The sequence below is a fragment of the Stegostoma tigrinum genome, chromosome 4, assembly GCF_030684315.1.
Source record: "Stegostoma tigrinum isolate sSteTig4 chromosome 4, sSteTig4.hap1, whole genome shotgun sequence".
NCBI lineage: Eukaryota > Metazoa > Chordata > Chondrichthyes > Orectolobiformes > Stegostomatidae > Stegostoma > Stegostoma tigrinum.
In genome coordinates this window covers 10,060,835-10,081,898 of record NC_081357.1, presented here as the reverse complement: position 1 = coordinate 10,081,898, position 21,064 = coordinate 10,060,835, and the positions used below count along the sequence as shown (strand labels likewise).

Sequence of the window (21,064 nt, the reverse complement as noted above, 5' to 3'; positions counted from 1 at the left end):
ATGGTGGACAGGCTTTGGGGAGTCAGGAGGTGAGTTACTCGCCGCAGTATTCCCAGCTTCTGGCTGCTCTTGTAGCCGCTGTGTTAATGTGGCGAGTCCAGTTCCATTTTTGGACAAACATAACCTTCAGCATGTTGATATTTGGGGAATCAGTGATGATAACACCATTGAATGTCAAGGGGCAGTGGTTAGATTGTTAGCACTTTGCTTATCTGTGATCTTTCAGATATTTATAGTGTCCTTCACTGATGAAAAATATTGGTTTAAGTGATCTGCCATTTCCCTGTTCCCCATTATCAACGCTCCAGTTGCATCCTCTAAGGGTTTTACTTTAACTACTATCTTTCTTCTTATATATCTATAGAAGCTCTTGCTGTTTGGTTTTATATTTCTTGCTGATTTGCTTTCATCATCGATTTTCTCCCTTTTTATGAGCATTTTAGTCACTCAATGTTCGTTCCTAATGAAACCATCCAATCCTCTGGCCCAACACACACTAATTTGCATATTTTGGCTTTTGTTTGAATACTCCTCTTAACCAACATGGAGGGGTTTATCCTTCTTATTAAGTCCCTCTTTTTGAACAGCATAAAGTTTTGCTGAGCATTATAAAATATCTAGAGCATCGTCGGTAATTCTGGGCATGAGAATTTAGGAAGGACAATTAGGGATGGGCAATAAATGTTAACCTAGTTACACCTACAGTTGATGATTGAATGAAATAAAATTACATTGGCCTTAGATGGTGTATCCTAAGTTACCAGAATGATCCCTGGACTTGAGTGCTTAAATTGAGAGGAGAGGTTAAAGAAACTTCACTCACTGGTGTTTACAATGTTAAAGCTCCTTACACAGATGCTATAAAGTTCTTCTCAGTCACTTTTTATAGTTTGAAATTTTTAAGATATTAAGATTGTTTCAGAGAAACATCCTAATCCAGGATGAAGTCAAGAACGTTACAGTCGCATCTTTCATGAGTAAACTTAAGACATATTTCTGCACGCAAAGCATATAAGAAGTTTGGAAATTTCTCCCACAAGCAGCAATTGATGCAAGATCAATTGTTAGATCGAAATCTGATGGATACTTGCTGAACAGAGATGATAAGGTACATGAGACGAAGGCAGATGAGTTGTGTGCAAATCAGCCATAATCTCATGGAATAGCCAAGTAGGCTCAAGGACCTCCTTCCGTGCTGATAAAAACTTCAACCCAACCACGAGCTCCACATTCTGATCACTTTCTTAGCAAATAAATTCTTTCATTTGAGCAGCCGATGACTATCTTGAGGAAACTGTCTCTCCCATCCACCCTGTTGAGCCCCTTTGTTAGTTCTAACAGGTTTTCTCTTGTTTAGAAAGCAAGCCTCATCTTGCCCGACCTTCTCCTCTTAATTCCTCGAGTGACAGCCTTGTAAATCTTTTGTATACTGTTTCAGTCTCCTGTTTCAAAGTCTTATGACAGCCCTGTACCTATTTCCGCCAGCAGGAATAATCTAAGGTAAGCAGACGCTTGGAAGTAGGAAGTAGGAAGTTCCTTGCTGTCACAGAACAGACAGTTTATATCCAGTGGGTAACAGAAGCTTGATACTCGGGGATCCTACAGCAAAGCTCAGGGTATCAGTTCTGGGCCGCTATCCAGAGGATTATATTCACTTTCACTCCATTCACATTCTCACCCAATTCATTCAGTGACTACAACTCATCTTCTCCATGTTTTGAATGGAAGCAGCGCACAATAGACAGAGCTCAGACAGTGATCAGATCTAAGCTCTGCAGTCCTGCCACACCGAGTAGTGAATGGTGGTGTACAATTAAACAACTCACTGGAGGAGGAGGTTCCTCAAATATCCCCATCCTCACTGATGGAAGGGCCTGGCGCGTTAGTGTAAAAGATAAGACTGAAGCGTTCTCAGTAATCTTCAGCCAGAAGTGTTGGGTGGATGATCCATCTCGGTCCCGAGCATTACAGATACCTGTCTTGAGCCATTTTAATTCACTCCACGTGATATCAAGAAATGGTTGGAGACACTGGATACTGCAAAGGCTACGGGCCCTGACAACACTCCGGCAATAGGGCTGAAGGCTTGTGGTCCAGAACTTGCCGCTCTCCTCGACAAGCTCTTCCAGTACAGTTACAACATTACCATCTATCCGACAATGTGGAAAATTGCCCAGATATGCCCTATACACAAAAAGCAGCAGAAATCCAACCCAGCTAATTACCGCCCCATTAGTCTCCTCTCGACCATCAGTAAAGTGATGGAAAGTGTCACTAACAGCGCTATCACACAGCATCTGCTGAGAAATAACCTGCTCAGCAACGCCCAGTTTGGGCTCTGCCAGGTTCACTCAGCTCCTGACCTCATTACAGCCTTGGTTCAAACATGGACAAAAGAGCTGAGTTCCAGAGACAAGGTGAGAGCGACAGCCCTTGACATTAAGACTGCATTCGACCACGTGTGGCATCAAGTAGCCCAATCAAAACTGAAATCAATGAGTGTCGGGGGTAAAACCCCAATATCAGAAGGTTTGAATCATTCCTGGCACATGGGAAGAAGATTGTGGTTGTTGGAGGTCAGTCATCTCAGCTCCTGGACACCTCTACAAGAGTTCCTCAGGGTAGTGTCTTAGGGCTACCCTAGGCCCAACCACCCTTAGTTGGTTCTTCAATGACCTGCCCTCCATTATAATGTCAGAAGTGGGGATGTTCGCCGATGACTGCACACTGTTCAGCACCATTCGTGACTCCTCGGACACTGAAGCAGTCCATGTTCACCTGCAACAAGATCTGGGCAATATCCAGGTTTGGGCTGACAAGTGGCAAGTGACATTCGCGCCACACAAATGCCAGGCTGTGACCATCACCAATAAGAGCCAATCTAACCACCATCCCTTGACATTCGAAGCTGTTACCATCACTGAATCCCCCACTATCAACATCCTGGGGGTTCCATTGACCAGAAATGGAACTGGACTCACCACATAAACACAGTGGCTGCAAGAGCAGGTCGGGGACCATAAATTTTGTGGCAAATTGCTCACTTTCTGTCTCTCCAAAGCCTGTCCACCACCTCCAAGGCACAAGTCAGGAGTGTGATGGAATACTCCCCACTTGCCTGGGTGAGTGCAGCCCCAACAACACTCAGAAAGCTTGACACCATCCAGGACAAAGCAGCTGCTTGATTGGCACCACATCCACAAGCATCCGCTCTCTCCACCACCAACACTGAGTAGCAGCAGTGTGTACTATCTATCACTCGCACTGCAGAAATTCATCAAAGATCCTTAGGCTGCACCTTCCAAACTCACAGCTACTTCCATCTAGAAGGACAAGGGCAGCAGATGCATGGGAATGTCACCCAAGTTCCCCTCCAAGCCACTCCCCATCCTGAGTTAGAAATGTATTGGTCATTCCTTCAGTGTGACTGGGACAGAATCCTGGAACTCCCTCCCAAACAGCAATGTGGGTGCTTGAAGACCTCAAAGACCACAGCAGTTTCAGAAATTGGCTCGCTATCACATCCTCAAGGCTAATTAAAGGAAGAGGCTGTAGCCTATTGATAGTTTCGCTAGGTCGGTGATCCAGTGTCTGACAACAATGTTCTGGGAGCATGGGTATGGTGAAATTTGAATTTGATGAAAATTTACAATTAAAGGCTAGAGTAATGACAACTGTGTAAGAGCTGCTTATTGCTATAAATTCCCATCTGGTTCATTCATGTCCCTTAAGGGGGAAAAGCAGTGTCTGTAATTGGCGTGGCCCCTGTATGGCACTATACTCACAGAGAACTTTCTAATGCCTCAAATTAACCTGCCTCCACTGTATGCATCCCATACCCTCACTATTTACTGTTTGGAAAATCTTTCCTAATATTACTCTTGCTTTGTTTGCACACTAAATCTCTGTCCTTTCACTCTTGACCCTTTCAGAAGTGGGAATTGCTTCTCTCTATCTGCTCTATCCAGATCTCTCATGATTTTCAAACCCTCGGGAAAACAATCCCAACTTGCTCATTCCTGGAACCATTCTTGTCAATTGCACCTGTACTGTCTCCGATGCATTCAGATCACTCCTATAATGTGGCACCCAGACCTATAGACAATATTTCAGCTGAGGTCTAACAAGTGTCATGTACAATTTCAACATCACCCCTTTGCTCTGTACTCGATGCCCCTTTTAATAAAGCCAAGAGCTTTATTTACTCTCTGATGAAGGGTCTAGGCCCGGGGCGTCAGCTTTTGTGCTCCTGAGATGCTGCTGGGCCTGCTGTGTTCATCCAGCCTCACATTTTATTAGCTTTATTTACTGCTTGCCACCTGTTTTATCAATAATCTGTACATATATACACCCAGGTCCCTTTGCTCCTGCAACCCCTTGGGAAATATATCCTTTAGTTTATATTGCCTTTCAATGTTCTACCAACCTAAATGCATAATCTCACAACTCTCTATGTTGAACCTCATCTTCTGTCAATTTGTCAATGTCCTTTTGGAGTTCAACACCGTCCTCCATACAGTATGCAACTTTTTTCTCCCTTTAATCATTCACGGGATGAGGGTGTCCTGACCAGGCAGCATTTATTGCCTGCCCCTAATTGCCCAGAGCCAGTTAAGAGTCAGCCACATTGCTGTGGGTCCGGAGTCACATTTGGGCCAGACCAAATAAGGATGGCAGTTTCCTTCCCTAAAGGAGATTGGTGAACCAGATGGTCTTTCCCCACCCCCCCAACAATCAACAATAGATTCATGGTCATCATTAGACTTTTAATTCCAGATTTTGTTTTTAAACTTATTGAATTCAAATTCCACCATATGCTGTGGTGGGATTTGAATCCAGATTCCCAGAACATTATCCGGGTCTGTGTAATAATAGGTCCAGCGATAATACCGCCCGCCATCTCCTCCTCTTCCAAGTTTCATGTCATCTGTAAACTATGAAATGTGGTTGATTCATAACTGCCCTCGAAATAGCCCTAGCAAGCCACTCGATTCAAGGGTAATGTAGATTGGACGTAGATGCTGGTTCAACCAGAGATGCCCGCATCACACAAACTGATAATTAAAATTTGCTGGGTTAGCTGAAATGAAGTTAAATGAAATTAAATAAGAACAAAATGAGAAGGAGAAAGCATAGAGATGACCTAATGATTAGGAAAAGGACAGCATTTTGAAATTGTTTATGTTTAAGCTGAAGGAATGTGCATCTCTGTTTACATCAAGACTTGAAACTCAGCAGTATCTGTCACAGTAACTCTGGAAATGCTGAAGTTTTGTTTAAAACAGACACAACAGAATTAGTTGTGAAAATGCGGACTATTTATCAGCTGCTTTTGTGACTGTCATAGAACTCTGATGTATAAATATTACACAATTACTGGTTGACGTCAAAGTGGCCTACAGTGAGAACAAGCTTTTTTTTTTGTCAAAAGTTCATTAAGAATGAGAGATAGGTGTTTTTCCAAAGACACACCAGCAAGTCTTAATGAGTTAATTGTTCAAACCAATGTGGAAGACACAACACATTTGCGATGTTGCCTAGTTGTCAAATTGACCATTTTCTGGAGACTAGGTAGTGCCTAAAGTGTAAAATGTGCAGCTTCTTTGTATGGAGTGAGTATAAAACAGTAACATTCCAGCTAACTCAGGGAAGTCAACTGATCTAAGACATGAAATTATGAGACAGTGGGCTGCTCACCTCTTCTGATCCGATCTTTGGACACACTCCTGTAAAAGGAGTGACTATGAGTGTTGCATGGGTGAGATATTTGCATTATTTATATGGTGTCCTTTGCTTTAATGAAGAACATAGGGTGCATTCCCATTGGGTTATCTAACAGACTAGGAAATGTATAAACAATAGAAAGGAATACCTCATTAATAAAGGGAGAGAATGATCAGCAGTGAGGGAGAGATATTGAGAGGGGGAATGATTAGGAATGTAGATGGATGACGGGCTGGGTGTCAGAAGACAGAAAGAATGCAATAAAAGGAACTTTTTCAGATTGGCAGAGTGTGACACGTGCCAGTCACTGTGGGCAGTATTGGGCTCTGAACCTTTTATAATTTATGCCAATGACGAGGGGCACTGTAGCTACATTTGCAGATGACACTGGGATAGGTAGGGAAATATGTTATAAGGATGACACACAGATAAACGTGGATATAGACAGGTTGGCGAGTGGGCAAAAATCTGGTAAGGACTGTAATGTGGGATAATGCGATGTTATTTGCTTTTGCAGGAAGAAAAAGAATTATTTCAATGGGGAATGGCTGCAGAATTCTGAGGTGCAGAGAACGTTGCAGCAGCTGTGCTGTACAAAGTTCATATACAGTTACAGCATGTAATCAAGAAGGGTAATGGGATGTTATTCTTTATTACAGGAGGAATTGAATATAAAAGTCTGGATGTTAAAGTTCAGTTATACAGGGCATTGGTAGGGCTACATTGCAGATACTGTGTATCATTTTGGTCTCTGTTTTTAAGGAAGGATGTCAACAATTGGAGGAGGTCCAGAGGAGGTTAAATGGATCGATCTTTGGAGTGAGCAGGTTGTCCTTTGAGGGGAGGTTGGAAAGCCTGGGTATGTTTACAATGGAGTTTACAAGAGTGAGGACGATTTGATTGAAGTTTGTAAGACCCTGAATGTTTTTGACAAAGTGGACATCCAAAGGATGTTTCCTCTTGTGGGATGGTCGAGAACTGGGACGGGGGGATCAGTTTTAAATTTAGGGCTCGTCCTTTCAGGTCAGAGATGATAGGACTACTTTTCTCACCCAGAGCGTTGAATGACTTTGGAACACGCTGCTTCAGAAGACAATGGAGGTGAGTTCATTAAACATGTTTCACTCAGAGTTGGATAGATTCTTGTGAGAAGGGGGAATGAGGGATTATCAGGGGTTGATGCAGAATACAAGCAGATGATCTTACTGAACAGCAGATCAGATATGCAGGGCCATATGGCTTACTTTTACTCCTATTTGGTATAAACTGGAGTGAGAGACAGAACAGAGGTATTGGGAACTGTAGATGCTGGAGAATCCGAGATAACAAAGTGTGGGGCTGGATGAACGCAGCAGGCCAAGCAGCATCTCAGGAGCACAAAAGCTGACGTTTCGGGCCTAGACCCTTCTCCATGCCCGAAACGTCAGTTTTTGTGCTCCTGAGATGCTGCTGGGCCTGCTGCATTCATCCAGCTCCACACTTTGTTATCTGAGAAACAGAGCAATCAGGATGGAGAGAAAATGTTGAGTAATAGCGAGAGAAAATGATTGGGAATGAACAGTAGAATTGTCAGGAATCGAGACTGAGAGAAACAGCAAGAATGGGAAGAGAGAGAGAGATGGATTGGAAATGGGTAGAGAGCAAGAGCATAGCAGGAGAGAGAAATGGAAGGAGACATAATCAGGACAGAGAAGGGCTAGTATCTGATCAGGAATGGAGAGAGAGAGAGAGAGAGAGAGAGAAAAAGAATAATCAGTAATCTAGACAGAGAGAAAGGTCAGGGATGGTGAAAAGGTGGGAACATTGATTAGTGGAAGTGAATGTGGGTAGACATTGCATAAGTAAACACCAAGCAATGAGTCACTAGGATTCCCGTCTATTAATTGAGTGTTTTACAAATACCAGTAATTGCTGTCCCAGCTGTGAACCACACCTTTGCCCAATTATTGTTGCCTTCAGACTGACCGAGCTCTCTCCCTTTACCGAGCTCAGCCATGTGAGCTATAAGTGGTGAAGGGATGCACCATCCTTTGGTGAGCTCATTACTGCCAGTTCCATGGCTGAGGAGCCCGGGCACCCTCTCACAGACAGTGCACCTTTACCAACTAACACCGAGCACAGGGTATGGGACAGAGGGAGCAACATCTGGCTACTCCAGAGGGACTACAAGGGCATGAGACAGCCCACTGACCACGTGCTCCCCGCTCGCCACCTACAACATTGGCCCCTACCACCCACTCACCTTATTAGGTGCAAAAACATGACCCTCCCAAATACGCCACAAGGTTAAAGCTGAGATTCATGAGTGGCAGGGTGGGAAATGGACAGTGAGATTCAGAACTGGGCAGTGGGAATGAGAGCCAGAGGGAATGGGAATTGGCGGGAGTGGGAATGGGATTTGGTGGTGATGGAAGATCTGAGCACTCAGGGGCAAGGTGGCTTTGCGAGGAACGGGGTAAAATTCCTGATGCCACCTGTGAGCTAATGTCTCCTGCCAGGGCCCCTTCCAGTCTTTCCTCATCCCAGCTCCAGGCAACTTCACCTTGACTCCGAAGCTAGCCTTGATTCCAAGCTCAGGCCAAACTAGTGAGCATAGGTTTCAGGTGAGAGGGGAGAGATTTCAAACAGACCCTCTGGGGCAACTTTTTCATGCAGAGGGCAGTGTGTGTATGGAACAAAGAGCCAGAAGAAGAGCTACAGACTGGCAAAATTACAACATTTAAAAGGCATCAGCATGGGTACATCAATAGGGTGGGTTTAGACGGGTATGGGCCAAATGCTGGCAATGTTCTGAAGAAGGGTCACCGGGCCTGAAACATTATAGAACATGGAACATTACAGCACAGTACAGGCTCTGATGTTTCTCCACAGATGCTGCCAGGCCTGCTGAGTGTTTCCAGCGACTTCTGTTTTTGTTCCTGGCTAAAGGGACTAGATTAATTTAGTCAGCACGCTCAAGTTGGACCGAAGGGTCTGTCTTCCGAGCTGTACAACTCTGTGATTCTATGACAAGTGGAGCAAGGCCCAGTGTTAGCACACACTGCTCTGTACATTCAACAAAAATGCTCCTGTTTGATGGGGGAGAAGAAAGGCCCTGCTCCTCACTTATTCCATTTTTAACCAAACCTCCTGCTTGGTTTTCACTAACTGGGAGGTGAGGATAAGTTCCAATCACAGCTAAATGTTTGTGCTGAACCATTTTAAATTCCCCTTCTTTATGGAAGAGCCCGAGTGATCAGCATGGTCAAGGGCCTGACATTCCTTGTAGCTGTGATCCTGTGATAAACATCTCCTTCGCACAGAGAACATTCCCGCTGTCAAATAAGAGATAGCAAGGTGTAGAGCTGGATGAACACAGCAGGCCGAGCAGCATCAGAGGAACAGGAAAGCGGACGTTTCGGGCCTAGACCCTTCATCAGAAAAATGAAGAAGGGCCTAGGCCTGAAACGCCAGCTTTCTTGCTCCTCTGATGCTGCTCGGCCTGCTGTGTTCATCCAGCTCTATACCTTGTTATCTCGGATTCTCCAGTATTTGCAGTTCCTACTATCTCATTCCCGTTCTCAATCCCTCCAACATTCCACATTGATGCCTCCTGCAATTAGCTGTGATATCCTTTATGGCAAATGGAATTACACAAGGTGCAGGTACAGCAAAGAATTATTAAGCAGCATCGTTACCTCATCATTTTAGTTCAATATTGACCTTTTAAAACACGTCTACATCTAATTTGCTTTACTCACTGTTTCTGAGTTAGTATTGCTACAACAGGTACAATTGATCATCAACAAGGCCCTTTCATTTTCCATCTACAGTTTATTCTTTCCAGAAGTACTATATCAAAGGGCTTACTGTTATCTAAGCACACCACACCCACATGCCTTTCCCCTAACAACCTCCTTGCTTACAGGGAGCAATAAATAGCAATAAAGTAGATTGGCAAAACCTCCCCATCAATAATCCACCCTGGTTATCATTTATGATTTTATTTGCATCCAAACTCCCCGCTATCTTATTTTTAATAAGGGTTCTATGGCTAAACAAACAATGAGAATCAATAAAATGATCTAGCATGCATTTGTATACCACCTAACACAACTTTCAGACCATCTGTAAAGTTCTTTACAGCCTACCTTTCATCATAATTGTAGTGTAGAAAAATGGGATAGTCAATTTGGGCACTTAACAATGTAAACATTAACGGGAGCAGAAAATCATTTTGTGCCCTTGATCCTGTTCTGTCATCCAGTCAGAGCGTGGCTAATTTTCGACTTCAGTCTCACCTTCCTGCCTTACCCTTTTCATCTTTGATTTCGTTACCATCCAAAAATCTTCCTCCCACAGTCCAAGAATGTACAGGTTATGTGGACTGGCCATGCTAAATTGCTCATAGTGTCAAGGGGTGTGCTGGCCATGCAGGGTTACAGGAATTGGGTGGGGTTGGGTCTGGGTGGGATGCTCTTTGGCAGGTTAGTGCGGCTTGATGGGCTGAATGGCCTGCTTCCGCACTGTAAGGATTCCACGATAGTTCAGAGTCCAAAGACGCAGGGTTCAGATCCCACTGAGGCAAAGAAATGGGACCAAGCCAGGCTGGCTGACCGTCCTGTTGCGTCCTGAACTTCTCTCAAATAGAAAATCCTGTGGGTCTACTTTATGAAGATGTGTAGATATGTTATCCCTGGTACCCAGGACAATACTCATCCCTCAACTAGTGCTGAATGGGCTGAATGGCCTCCTACTGTTCTATGAAAGCAAGTGGCCCACGTAGTACTGTGTTGCTATTTGTAGGAGTCCTGTGCCCTTGTGTTTCCTGCATTATGTGATTGGCTACAATCCTTCAATATCTGTGAGCTACTTTGATGGCCCTAGTGGTTGTGGAAGCACAGGCCTTGCCTTGAGAAGGAACCTCTCCTCACCCCAGCTCCCAATGCTGCCCCACTTATCTTCAGCTTGCAATGTTTAGTTCTACACTCTTCAGCCAGGGCAAACATTTCCGCAATGTCTAATCTGCCAGCCCCCTGAAATTTAATGTTGTTTAAAGTTTTCGAGAAGATTTGTAGCTTGGGCTGGGGAGGAGGTTGCAGACATGCTCGCTGGGCCAATGGGTTTGATTATAAATGTTTAGTCACCCTGCTCAGTAACATCGCCAGTGCGGCTCTGATGGAGCTTCGGTGTTCTGTTCCACTTGGCATTTGTACGCTTCGGTTTGCTGCACTGATTGCTATTACTTCCGGTTTTGTTTCTCGGTGGTCGGTGTGCAGGGTCTAATTCAACGTGTCTGTTGATTGAGTTCCAGTTGGAACCTCAGGCCTCCAGGAATTCCCTGGCATGTCTCTGTTTGCCTCGTGCGATTACCGATGTGTTGTCCCAGTCCAGTTCGCGTCCCTCATTGTGTGTCGTGAGACAAATGAGAACTGGTCATGTCTCTTCATGATTAGTCGGTGTCTGTGTATCTGTAATGTCAGTTCCCTTCCAGTTTGGCCTACATTTCTCCTTGCATGGTATTTTGTATATTACCCCAGTTTTGCTTCTTTAAGTTTGTCAGTAGCTACTGTATGGTGGCTGTCGGTATTGTGGGGTCTCACCTATCCCCTCCTCCCACCTCAAGCCGCACCTCCATTTCCCACCTACCAACCTCATCCCGCCTCCTTGACCTGTCCGTCCTCCCTGGAGTGATCTATCCCCTCCCCACCTCCCCACCCATACTCTCCTTTCCACCTATCTTCTTTTCTCTCCATCTTCGGTCCGCCTCCCCCTCTCTCCCTATTTATTTCAAAACCCTCTCCCCCTCCCCCTTTTCTGATGAAGGGTCTAGGCCCGAAACGTCAGCTTTTGTGCTCCTAAGATGCTGCTTGGCCTGCTGTGTTCATCCAGCTCCACACTTTGTTATCTTGGATTTTCCAGCATCTGCAGTTCCCATTATCTCTGATCACCAAACCCTATATCATTACAGTAGGGTTTATTCTCATGCTTGGAATCCTGTAACCAAAAAGGCACAGCAAGATCCCACAAACAACAAATTTGATCATGAAAAGACAATCAATTTTAGACATGACATGGTCAAGTCTCCCACCACAAGGGGTACAGGGGGTGGTGCAGTGAAGGCTCATGAGGATATTAGCCCCTCTCCCAAAACCCAGAAGTATGGGCAACACTGGTTGAAACTAATCATGCAGATTGTTATCAATTTGGAGTATTTACGGTCCAAGATAAAAAGAATCAAATCTTGAACTGTGGGTTGTTGCTGTAACTATAGGGCTGGTTCACCACAGTCCACTCTGACATGTTTATTGTTCAGTCTCCTGGCACATTTGAGAAGTTGCTCAAAAATAAGTTATTTTCCAATCAGCCCAAAAGGCTTCAACACGAGAATAGCTGACTAGAAGCAATAGAGAAGGAGAGAGAGAACACCAGGGGCCTGCGTCAGGGCTAGCAATGACATCACATGGAACATCAAGCTGGCTGGCAGTTATCAGAGAGCAGTATATTGAATCTTACCACAATGGGACAGAATCTCACAGTTTAACACAACATGGGAGGGTCAGACCAATTACTACAGGGCCCATCACACCATGTAAAAAAAGGTGTACATCTTTGTGAGCAAACATGACTATGTGTATGTGTGTGTGTGCGCACGCATGTGATTGTGTGTATGAGTGTGAAATGTGCTTCTGTGTATGTTACTATGCAGGCATGCGCACACACACACATGTGCACACACACACACACAGACATTCGCATGTGCATGCACACACACACGCAAGGGCACACACACATACAAAGGCACACACACACACACACACACACACACACACACAGACACATACACAAGATAGAAGCGCTCACACAAACACAGATGGCGAAGGAAAGTGTTTTAGACGGCGGCCCGTCCTGCTTTACAGCACCATGTGGTAATCTCGAAAGGATTTAGAGGAGGGGAGAGGAAAGGAGGGGACGATGCTGGGAACGGGCCCAGTCAGCCAACGCACTGACTGCAAAGAGTTTCTAACAGAGATAACAATCTTCTCTCACAATCTCACTGCAGCACAGTTTTTCCACTCTCTCTCTCTTTGATTCTTTACTTTTTTTTATCTGTTTCTTTCTTACACTCTTCCTCTCTGCCCCCATCTTTAAAACTTACTCCCTTTTTCTGTTTCTCTTTATCCCAACCTCTCCTGCCTTGCTCTCTCCTGACCTTTTGTTGTCTCATTTTTTCTCTGTCTTCCTCTCAATCCATTTTTCTTTCTTTCACCCTATTTCTCTTACTTTGTCTCTTTTTCTTTATCTCCAGCTTCCTTCCTCTTGTTTTCTCTCTCTCTCTGTATCTCTGCCAGGCCAACTGTTTCACTGTCTCTGTCCAGGATCCACATCTCTCTCTCTGTCTCCCCCTCTCTCCCTCCAAGATCTATCTCCCTCTCTCTCTCTCTCTCTCTCTCTGTCTCTGTCTCTCCAAGATCTAACTGTAACACTCTATCTCCAGACATCATTCCCACATTTTCCCACCCTAGACCCCAACTTCATATTCTCTCTCTCTTTCATCAGACCCACCCCCTCTCTTTCTCTCTCTCTCTCTCTCTCTCTGGACTTTCACTCTCTCTGTCTTCAGGCTCGCCCCTCCCCCCATCTCTCGCTCTCTTTTTCTCTTTGTCGCTTTAGGCGCTCTCTCTGTCTCTCTCCCCTCCCCTCTCTCACTCCCTCTTCAGGCTCCCACTCTCATACTGTCTCTCTCCAGTTTCCATAGCCCCTCCTGTCTCTGGATCTGATCCCTGGTTGGCGAACAGTAGTTAATCTCGGTTGCCCCCGAAGCCCCACTCTTGACCACTGTCCAGTGACCCTGGGTATGCATCGGAGGTTATCCTGGGCCGTCATGCCCCCTGCAGTCAAGTAGTATGCTGACATGAGGACAGGAGAGATGACCGTTAGGACCAAGTACTATGGAGGGAATTGGGGCCAGGGGTGTGGAGGTTGGGGAATAGGAGGGAAAAACACTTTGGAGACTTTCTTCAGATGGTCTGGTGTCTGCTGACTGGGTTAATGAGAATGCACTGATGGGCCGTGAGTCCGATTTCCTCACACCCCGAGCCCAGGATTTCCTCATTCTGCTTCTCCCACTAATAATGTCCCCAGAACTCTCTGTTTAAAATTAACCGTCCACAGAAATAGACACAACAGAAATAACAGCAGGATATTCCAAACAATTCCAGTGCTTTTCGTCAATTTTATATTAATGTGTATATATATATATATAGAAGAATTATAGCCCTCAGTGTCTGGCTACATTACACAGGGGAGCTAGAAGCTGCCAAAACTTTGAATGTCTCTCTGAGACAAACAGATTGAGACTCCAGGTTTAATTCCTTTGTGTTGACTCGTGGGAATGCCCAGGAATTTGGGGAGTGCCGGAGGGAGAGGAGACTTAAGGTAGCCCCCATTCCTAAAAGCTCAATGGCCATTGCTTAAATGATCCTTACCCCCCCACCTTCCCTCCCCCCACCTAGCTCTTTCCTTATTTCTCTTTTCAAATGTTTAGTCAATTCCTCTTAGGCTGTATTTCTTTTCGATGCAATGCATTCATTTTTCTTATTTTGCCAATTAGTTGAAATCTGTCTCTTCTGGTCACCCACACTCCTGCAACTGGAAACATTTTCTGACTACCGGCTCTAACATTCATGATTTGGAACACACTTATTAAAATCTCCCCAGAGCATCGGATGCTGAGGGGGGGTGACTTCATAAAATCATGTGGGGCATGGATAGGGTGATCAGCCATGGTCTTTTTCCCTGGGGTAGCAGAGTCCAAAACTAGGGGGGCATAGGTTTAAGGTGGGAGGGGAAAGATAAAAGGGACCTAAGGGGCAACTTTTTCACACAGCGTGTTGATGTGTGTGTGGAATGAGCTGCCAGAGGCTGGTAAAATTACAACATTTAAAAGGCATCTGAGTGGGTACATGGATATGAAGTATTTGGAGGGACATGAGCTAAATGCTGGCAAATGGGACTAGATTAATTTAGGATATCTGGTTGGCATGGATGAATTAGACCAAAGGGTCTGTTCCCATGCTGTATATCTCTATGATTCTATAGCTGTCTCTGCCCTGTGCTATCAATCTACTGTATTAGTGATTTCATGTCGCTGAGACCATAGTACACAGTCTGTGACAAATCCAGCCCAGAGAGTGGCTATCATCGGTGTTCTCCAGCAGCATATGCAATGAAGCTCTCCTGCACCATTACCATCGGTACTCCCCCAAGGATCAATCCTTGGTCCTTCCTATTCCTCAGATCCAAGCTACCCCTCTGCAACATCATTCACTGACATGGTATTAGTGTTCACAAATAGGCTGATTGCAGCCATCCATTACCTCACTGGTACCTCTCTTAACCCCTCCACCATTCCTACATCGTCAAGGGCTCACCCAACTTTACCTTACAGCTTAACCAGACTGTTTGCAATTTTGGTAACACAGTGAAGGAAAAGGTGCACAATGCCATTTAAGAGTGTAGCGGTAGACCAGCAGATCGGGAACACTTTGATGGCTCAACCAAAAAACCCAGAAAACCAGCAAGAAATATAAAAACAGACAGCTAAAGCTTCTTTATGGGTGTAAGACGGGAGCTAAAGTGAGTGTTGGCCCTTTAGCGGGCGAGATAGTGGAATTAATAACGGAAAGGAAGGAAACAGCAGAGAACTTGAACAAGTATCTGTGTTCACAGCAGAAGATCCGAAGAATGACAGATAAAGGTATTAGGAGAGCTAATGGAATTAAAACTGACAAGTGCCCTGGCCCTGATAGCTTAAATCCTAGGCTCACAAAACAAATGGCTGTGAAGATAATGGGTGCATTTGTTGTAATCTTCCAAAATTCCCTTGATTCTGGGGAGATCCCAGTGTACCGGAAAGCAACAAATATAATGTCTCAATTCAGGAAAGGGAAATTCAGAAGGCAAAAGTTTGGTCTAACTTCTCATCATGGAATTCTTACAGCATGGAAACAGGCCCAACAAGTCCACACTGACCCTCAGGGCATCCCACCCCCCTGATCTACACATCCCTGGACACACTGGGCAATTTAGCACAGCCAAGTCACCCAGCCTGCACGAGGAAACCGGAGCACCCGGAGGAAACCCACGCAGACATGGGGAGAACATGCAAACTCCACACAGACAGTCGCCCGAGGATGGAATCGAACCCAGTTCCCTGGCGCTGTGGGGCAGCAGTGCTAATTACTGGGCCACCATTTGTTATTGGGAAAATGCTATAATCCATGATTAAATAGGTAGTATCAGAGCATTTAGATGTGAGCATTGCTGGCACAGCCAACGTTTGTTGTCCATTCACAACTACCTTTGAACAGAGATACCGGGCTATTTGAGAGGGCGCTTAGAGTCAGCCACATTGCTGGGGATCTGGAGTCACGTGTAGGGAAGAATGGCACATTTCCTTCCCCAAAGAATATTAATGAACCTGTTAGGCTTCACAAGAATCAACAATAGTTTCATGGCCACCATTTATTGAGATTCTTATTTAAAAATAATTGAAATTAAATTCCATAGTTACCCTGGTGGAATCTGGACCAATGTCCTCAGAGCATTGGTTCGTCCTGCAACATTAGCGTGACACCTCTGTCTGCCCGAGCACATCAGCATGTGGTCAGGCAGAGTCAACATGGTTTTGTGAAAGGGCAACTTTTCAGGGAAACTTTATTAGAAGTTTGGGATAACAAGGTATGGAGCTGGATGAACACAGCAGGCCAAGCAGCATCTTAGGAGCAGGAAAGTGGGAAAGTTTCGGGCCTAGACGCTTCACATCAGGAGTCAGAGAGTGAGCATAAATGCATTAATTTTAGGTTGGCGAATGTGCAGTGCCTTAGGGATCAGTGTAGGAACTTCAACTTTTAATGAGATCTATTAATGGCCTGGATGACAAACTGTATTGTAGCCTGACTTGATGACGACAGAAAGAGAGGCAGGAACGATGGTCTTGAGGAGGCTACAAAAAAATTGCAAAGGGATGTAGGCAGTTTGAGTGGTCATGTGGAGTGGTCATCAATATGGGAAAACTTTATGTTGCCCACGTTGGTGGGAAGAACAGAATATTGTTTAAACAGCGAAGAACTGCAGAATGCTGTAGTACGAATGGGTCCAGGAGTCATTGTAAACAATGGTGTATTGTGCACAGCACTGGTCCTCTTATTTCAGGAGGTTTTTATTTACATTAGAAGCAGCTCACAGAAGATTCATTCAGCTGATTCCTAGAGCGAAGACACTACCTTAAGAGAAGCGGTTGGACCTGTAGCCTTTGGAGTTAAGATGAATGAACGGTGATCTTATTGAAAGCTACAAGATTCTAAGGAGGGTTGTCAGGGTAGATGCAGAGAGGGCATTTCCTCTTGTAATAAATCTAGAACGCGGAGGAATTATGTAAAAATAAGAGGTCTCTTGTTTAAGATAGAGATAAGAAGGAACTTCTTCTCTGAGAGGTTTCTTAATTGTCTAGCCCAGACAGAAATAGAGGCTGGGTCACTGAATATATCCAAACCTGAGTGAGACAAAAGGGAATTAAGGGGCAGGGAGAAAGTGGAATCATGGCCACAGTGACACAGGCTTGATGGGCCAAATGGCCTACTTCTGCTCCCTTTTTCACAATCTCATTTGGCCCCAAGATAGGTTTCTGACGCACCATTACAAAGACTGCGTATTTCCACTGCTATAGTAATAGCTGTCTCAGCTCCTCCTTTGTGCTGCTGTTACCTCTAACCTTGACCATTCCAACACACTGCAGGATCTGGATGCCTTTCATTTCTGTGGGAATCCGGATGCTATCAGAATCTGGGATAACAAGGTGTAGAGCTGGATGAATACAGCAGGCCAAGCAGCATCAAAGGAGCAGGAAAGCTGATGTCTCGGGCCTGGATCCTTCTTCAAACCCTTCTTCACTTTTCTGATGAAGGGTCTAGGCCCGAAACGTCAGCTTTTGTGCTCCTGAGATGCTGCTTGGCCTGCTGTGTTCATCCAGCTCCACACTTTGTTATCTCAGATTCTCCAGCACCTGCAGTTCTTACTATCTCTGCTTCAGAAGGTGCAAATCTGTCAGTTCTGCTGTCGGCTCATGTGGTGCAGTGGTATTGTCCCTATCTCTTGACCGGGGGGGGGGGGAGCTGAGTTCAAGACCCACCTGCCCTGAAGTAAGTCACAACAAGTCTGAACAGCTTGATAGAATAACTATCCCCACATTGATCCGTTCTCCATTACAAATTCTCCTGTCTCTGTTTAACGAGGCCCGTATTTATCCTTTGCTGACCATTTTCCTTTCACATCTTGGTAGAAGCTTTTACAGTCTGTCTTTATGTACTTCATTAGCTTATATTCATATTCTCTTTATGCATTCCTAGTCAGTTTCTTGGCCTTCCCTCATTGGGTCCTTAATTGCCTCCAACCCTCAGGTTTACCACTGTTTCTGGCTTTCTTATAAACCACGATTTCCTTCGATCGATTGGAATCTAAAGGAAAACACACTCACACACACACACACCCCCCCCCCCCAGCTGGTTTCCCACGTTCTGACCTCCATAAACTTGAGGTCATCAAGAATCCTGCCTCACTTTTCTTAACTCACCTTGTGTTACTTTGACTCAGCATTCCCTGTGCGCTCGCTGATCCACCAGTTAAGAAATGTCCCCATTTTTAAATTATTGTCTTGGTTTTCAAGCGTCCATCCACACATTGCCCTCCCTATTTGTGTAACCTACCCCCCCCCCTCCCCCCAACCTCACAATTCTCTGAGAACTGTCTAATCCAGGTCTCTTCTCAATATTAGCAGTTCGAATCAACAGTGGCCTGGCCCATAAGCCGAGGAATTCCTCCCTACACCTCTCCACCGCTTCTTCATCTTTCAACCCTACCTCTTCAAGCAAACCATCTGACCGAAGGCAGTCTGATGTCTACACGCTAGGTAAATACAGGTGTTATTGTTATCACTGCCCCCTTCCCTCCCTTGTTCGTAGAGCGCGATCAGGAGAGTGAGAAGGGCTTTTCTTGTACTCACCACCCTGGGTTTGGGCTGATGCTCCAGGGTTTGGAGGAAGGCCGAGCTGACATCGCCTCCTTTGTCCGGGTCACTCGAGATGTCTTCCTCCGACTCGTCCCAGGAGGAGGAGAAGCCAGCGGAGGAGGCTGACGAGGAAGAGAGTTTGCGGACGAATGCCTGGGGCCCGTTGGGGTTTCTGTCGTCATTGGGCTCCCCGCTGTCGTCGTGCCCATGCTCTGTCACGATAACATGAGGGATCTCCACCAGGCCGGGCTGGGCAGCAGGAGTGGGTGACGGGCGACGGGGCAGAGGGTGGTCTGGGGACTGAGTCCTGAGCCTATCCAGCCCTTCCCCAGGCTGCTGGTCCTTGGTGGGGCACTGCCAAGTCTGGACTGGAGCTCTGCCACTCCCCTTCATCAGGGTGCCTGGCAATGCCAGTGGCACTACATCCCAGCCAGGCGGCTGCCTCAGCTCCATCTGGCTGCCTCCAGTGACCCCTGTGCCTGCTGACACCTCCTCATCCGTCCGGGAGCGCTCCCATTTTCCGGCCGGGACCCTACTGCTGAGCGGCTCCTGCTGATCTGTGGGGCTCTCGGAGATTCCTCGCTGTGGTTTCCCCTGAGGGAGGGGGCCGGTCATTCCCTCTGGAGGGGGGGCCACCCCGGGGAGCTGGCTGCAGGCTGGCAGGTCCTCGCTGGACCGTGACGGCTTCAGCCCACGCCCGCCATTGACCCCAGGGTTTGGGGCCAGGCGTACATGGCAACGGGAGACATGCCTCTCGGGCACCTTCAGCGCCAGCCTGCGGGTTTGATGGGAACAGTCTGCCTTGATGTCGTTGCTCATTGTGCCCAGGTTGACCAAGGCACAAGCAGCCATAATATCAGTAGCTGGCAGCGCTGGGGGTGGGGGTGGGGGTGGGCATTGGCATCCAGCCTCAAACTCCCTGGTGCCCTCCTCCCCTCCCCCTCGCCAGGCATTGGATGTCTTACCTCACTGAGGTTAGGAGATTGGTCTGGGCATCACTGCTAGCAAGTAACTATTCACACCCCCCAACCCAAAACTCCCCTCTCAAACGGTGGGAGGTGGGCACAGAGATGTAGGAGGCAGGTGGACCTACAGTCCCTGGGAGCTGGAGATAGCAATGACAGGGTGTACCTCGAGCCTGGCTCCCTACAACGCGCCGCAGGGTCTCCACAAAATCGAGTAGCGCACGGGCAGACTCCAGATGCCTGACGCTTGAAGAATCATTCTCCTCCCACACCCTCTTCGGGCTCTCGTCGTTAAATCGGTGCCAGCCCACAGGGCGATGCCAGTTCAAATCCAGTGCATTGTGTGCGTGTGGGAGGGAGACAGGCTGGTTTTAAACTCTCCGAACAACACACACACACACACTTTCAGAGGCTGCACGCTGGGTCACGTTCAATGCCCTGGAGGAGATCTTCTTGTTGCAGCTCCCATGCTGGATCCAACACTCGGAGTAGCGTGGGGACCCCTCCTCAAGCTGACCCCCTGCTACGTTGCAGACGCGGAGGTAGGGGTGAGAGAGCAAAAAATTTCTTGCAGTACCCAATTCCAGGCGAGCAACAATTAAAAGCACATCGAAACTTCACTGAAAGCAAACCCAGGTCCAGCTTGGCTTCACAGAGACATGAGGGAGGGGGAAGGGGCTAGATTCCAGCAGAACGCCCCTTCCAGACACTCGCTGCTTTGCTCCAGTTGAGATAAAATTTATTGCGTTTAAGCTCCGGGCTACATCCACTGCCGCTCTGCTCGGCTCTCAGCAGCGAGTGTGTGTTGATCTCGGCTGAGCTGTGATATTTTCCGATGCAGTGACTGCCTGGCCCACTGTGTGTGTGTGTGTGTGTGACTGCTATCCGGGCAGGAAGGAAGTGAGCGTGTGCGAGCGAGGCAGCTTGTTTTGACAGACGCAGAAACACACTCAGATATAAAGGCACACAGACACACACACACACACACACACTTACAGAACTTCAAATAGAAGCTCAAAACAATGTGAAACTTAAGAAAGTTTCACCGCCAACTACAGATCAGCAGATGAGCTATTACAAAGTGCAATGTCATCATTTTACAGTTACTCCTAGACACTGACTGTGAATTTTTTTTATGGAGGGGGTTCTAATTTAGCTTACTTTCTTTTTTCTCTTTCTTTGGACACATTATTTTTTGCTGACACATGTGTGGGACCAGATAGGCTCTGCTGCAGGGCCAGGAATTAGAAATTTAGTCCCCAGTACACAGCTGCAACTGGAGCCTGGGTGACAATGATCATAAAGAATCCCTACAGTGTGCAAGCAG

The 21,064-nt window shown here is 46.3% G+C and overlaps 1 protein-coding gene across 1 annotated transcript in view; it reads right to left on the bottom strand.

Moving 5' to 3' along the window:
* Positions 1-20,619, bottom strand: part of LOC125452192 (inositol-trisphosphate 3-kinase B-like) — a 117,291-nt gene extending 96,672 nt beyond the window's left edge. The window contains exon 1 of the mRNA XM_048530302.2: positions 18,767-20,619. Within this exon, the coding sequence (XP_048386259.2) occupies positions 18,767-19,624 (858 nt within the window). The 5' untranslated portion in view covers positions 19,625-20,619. The remainder of the gene's footprint in view (positions 1-18,766) is intronic.
* Between the last annotated feature and the right edge of the window lie 445 nt (positions 20,620-21,064).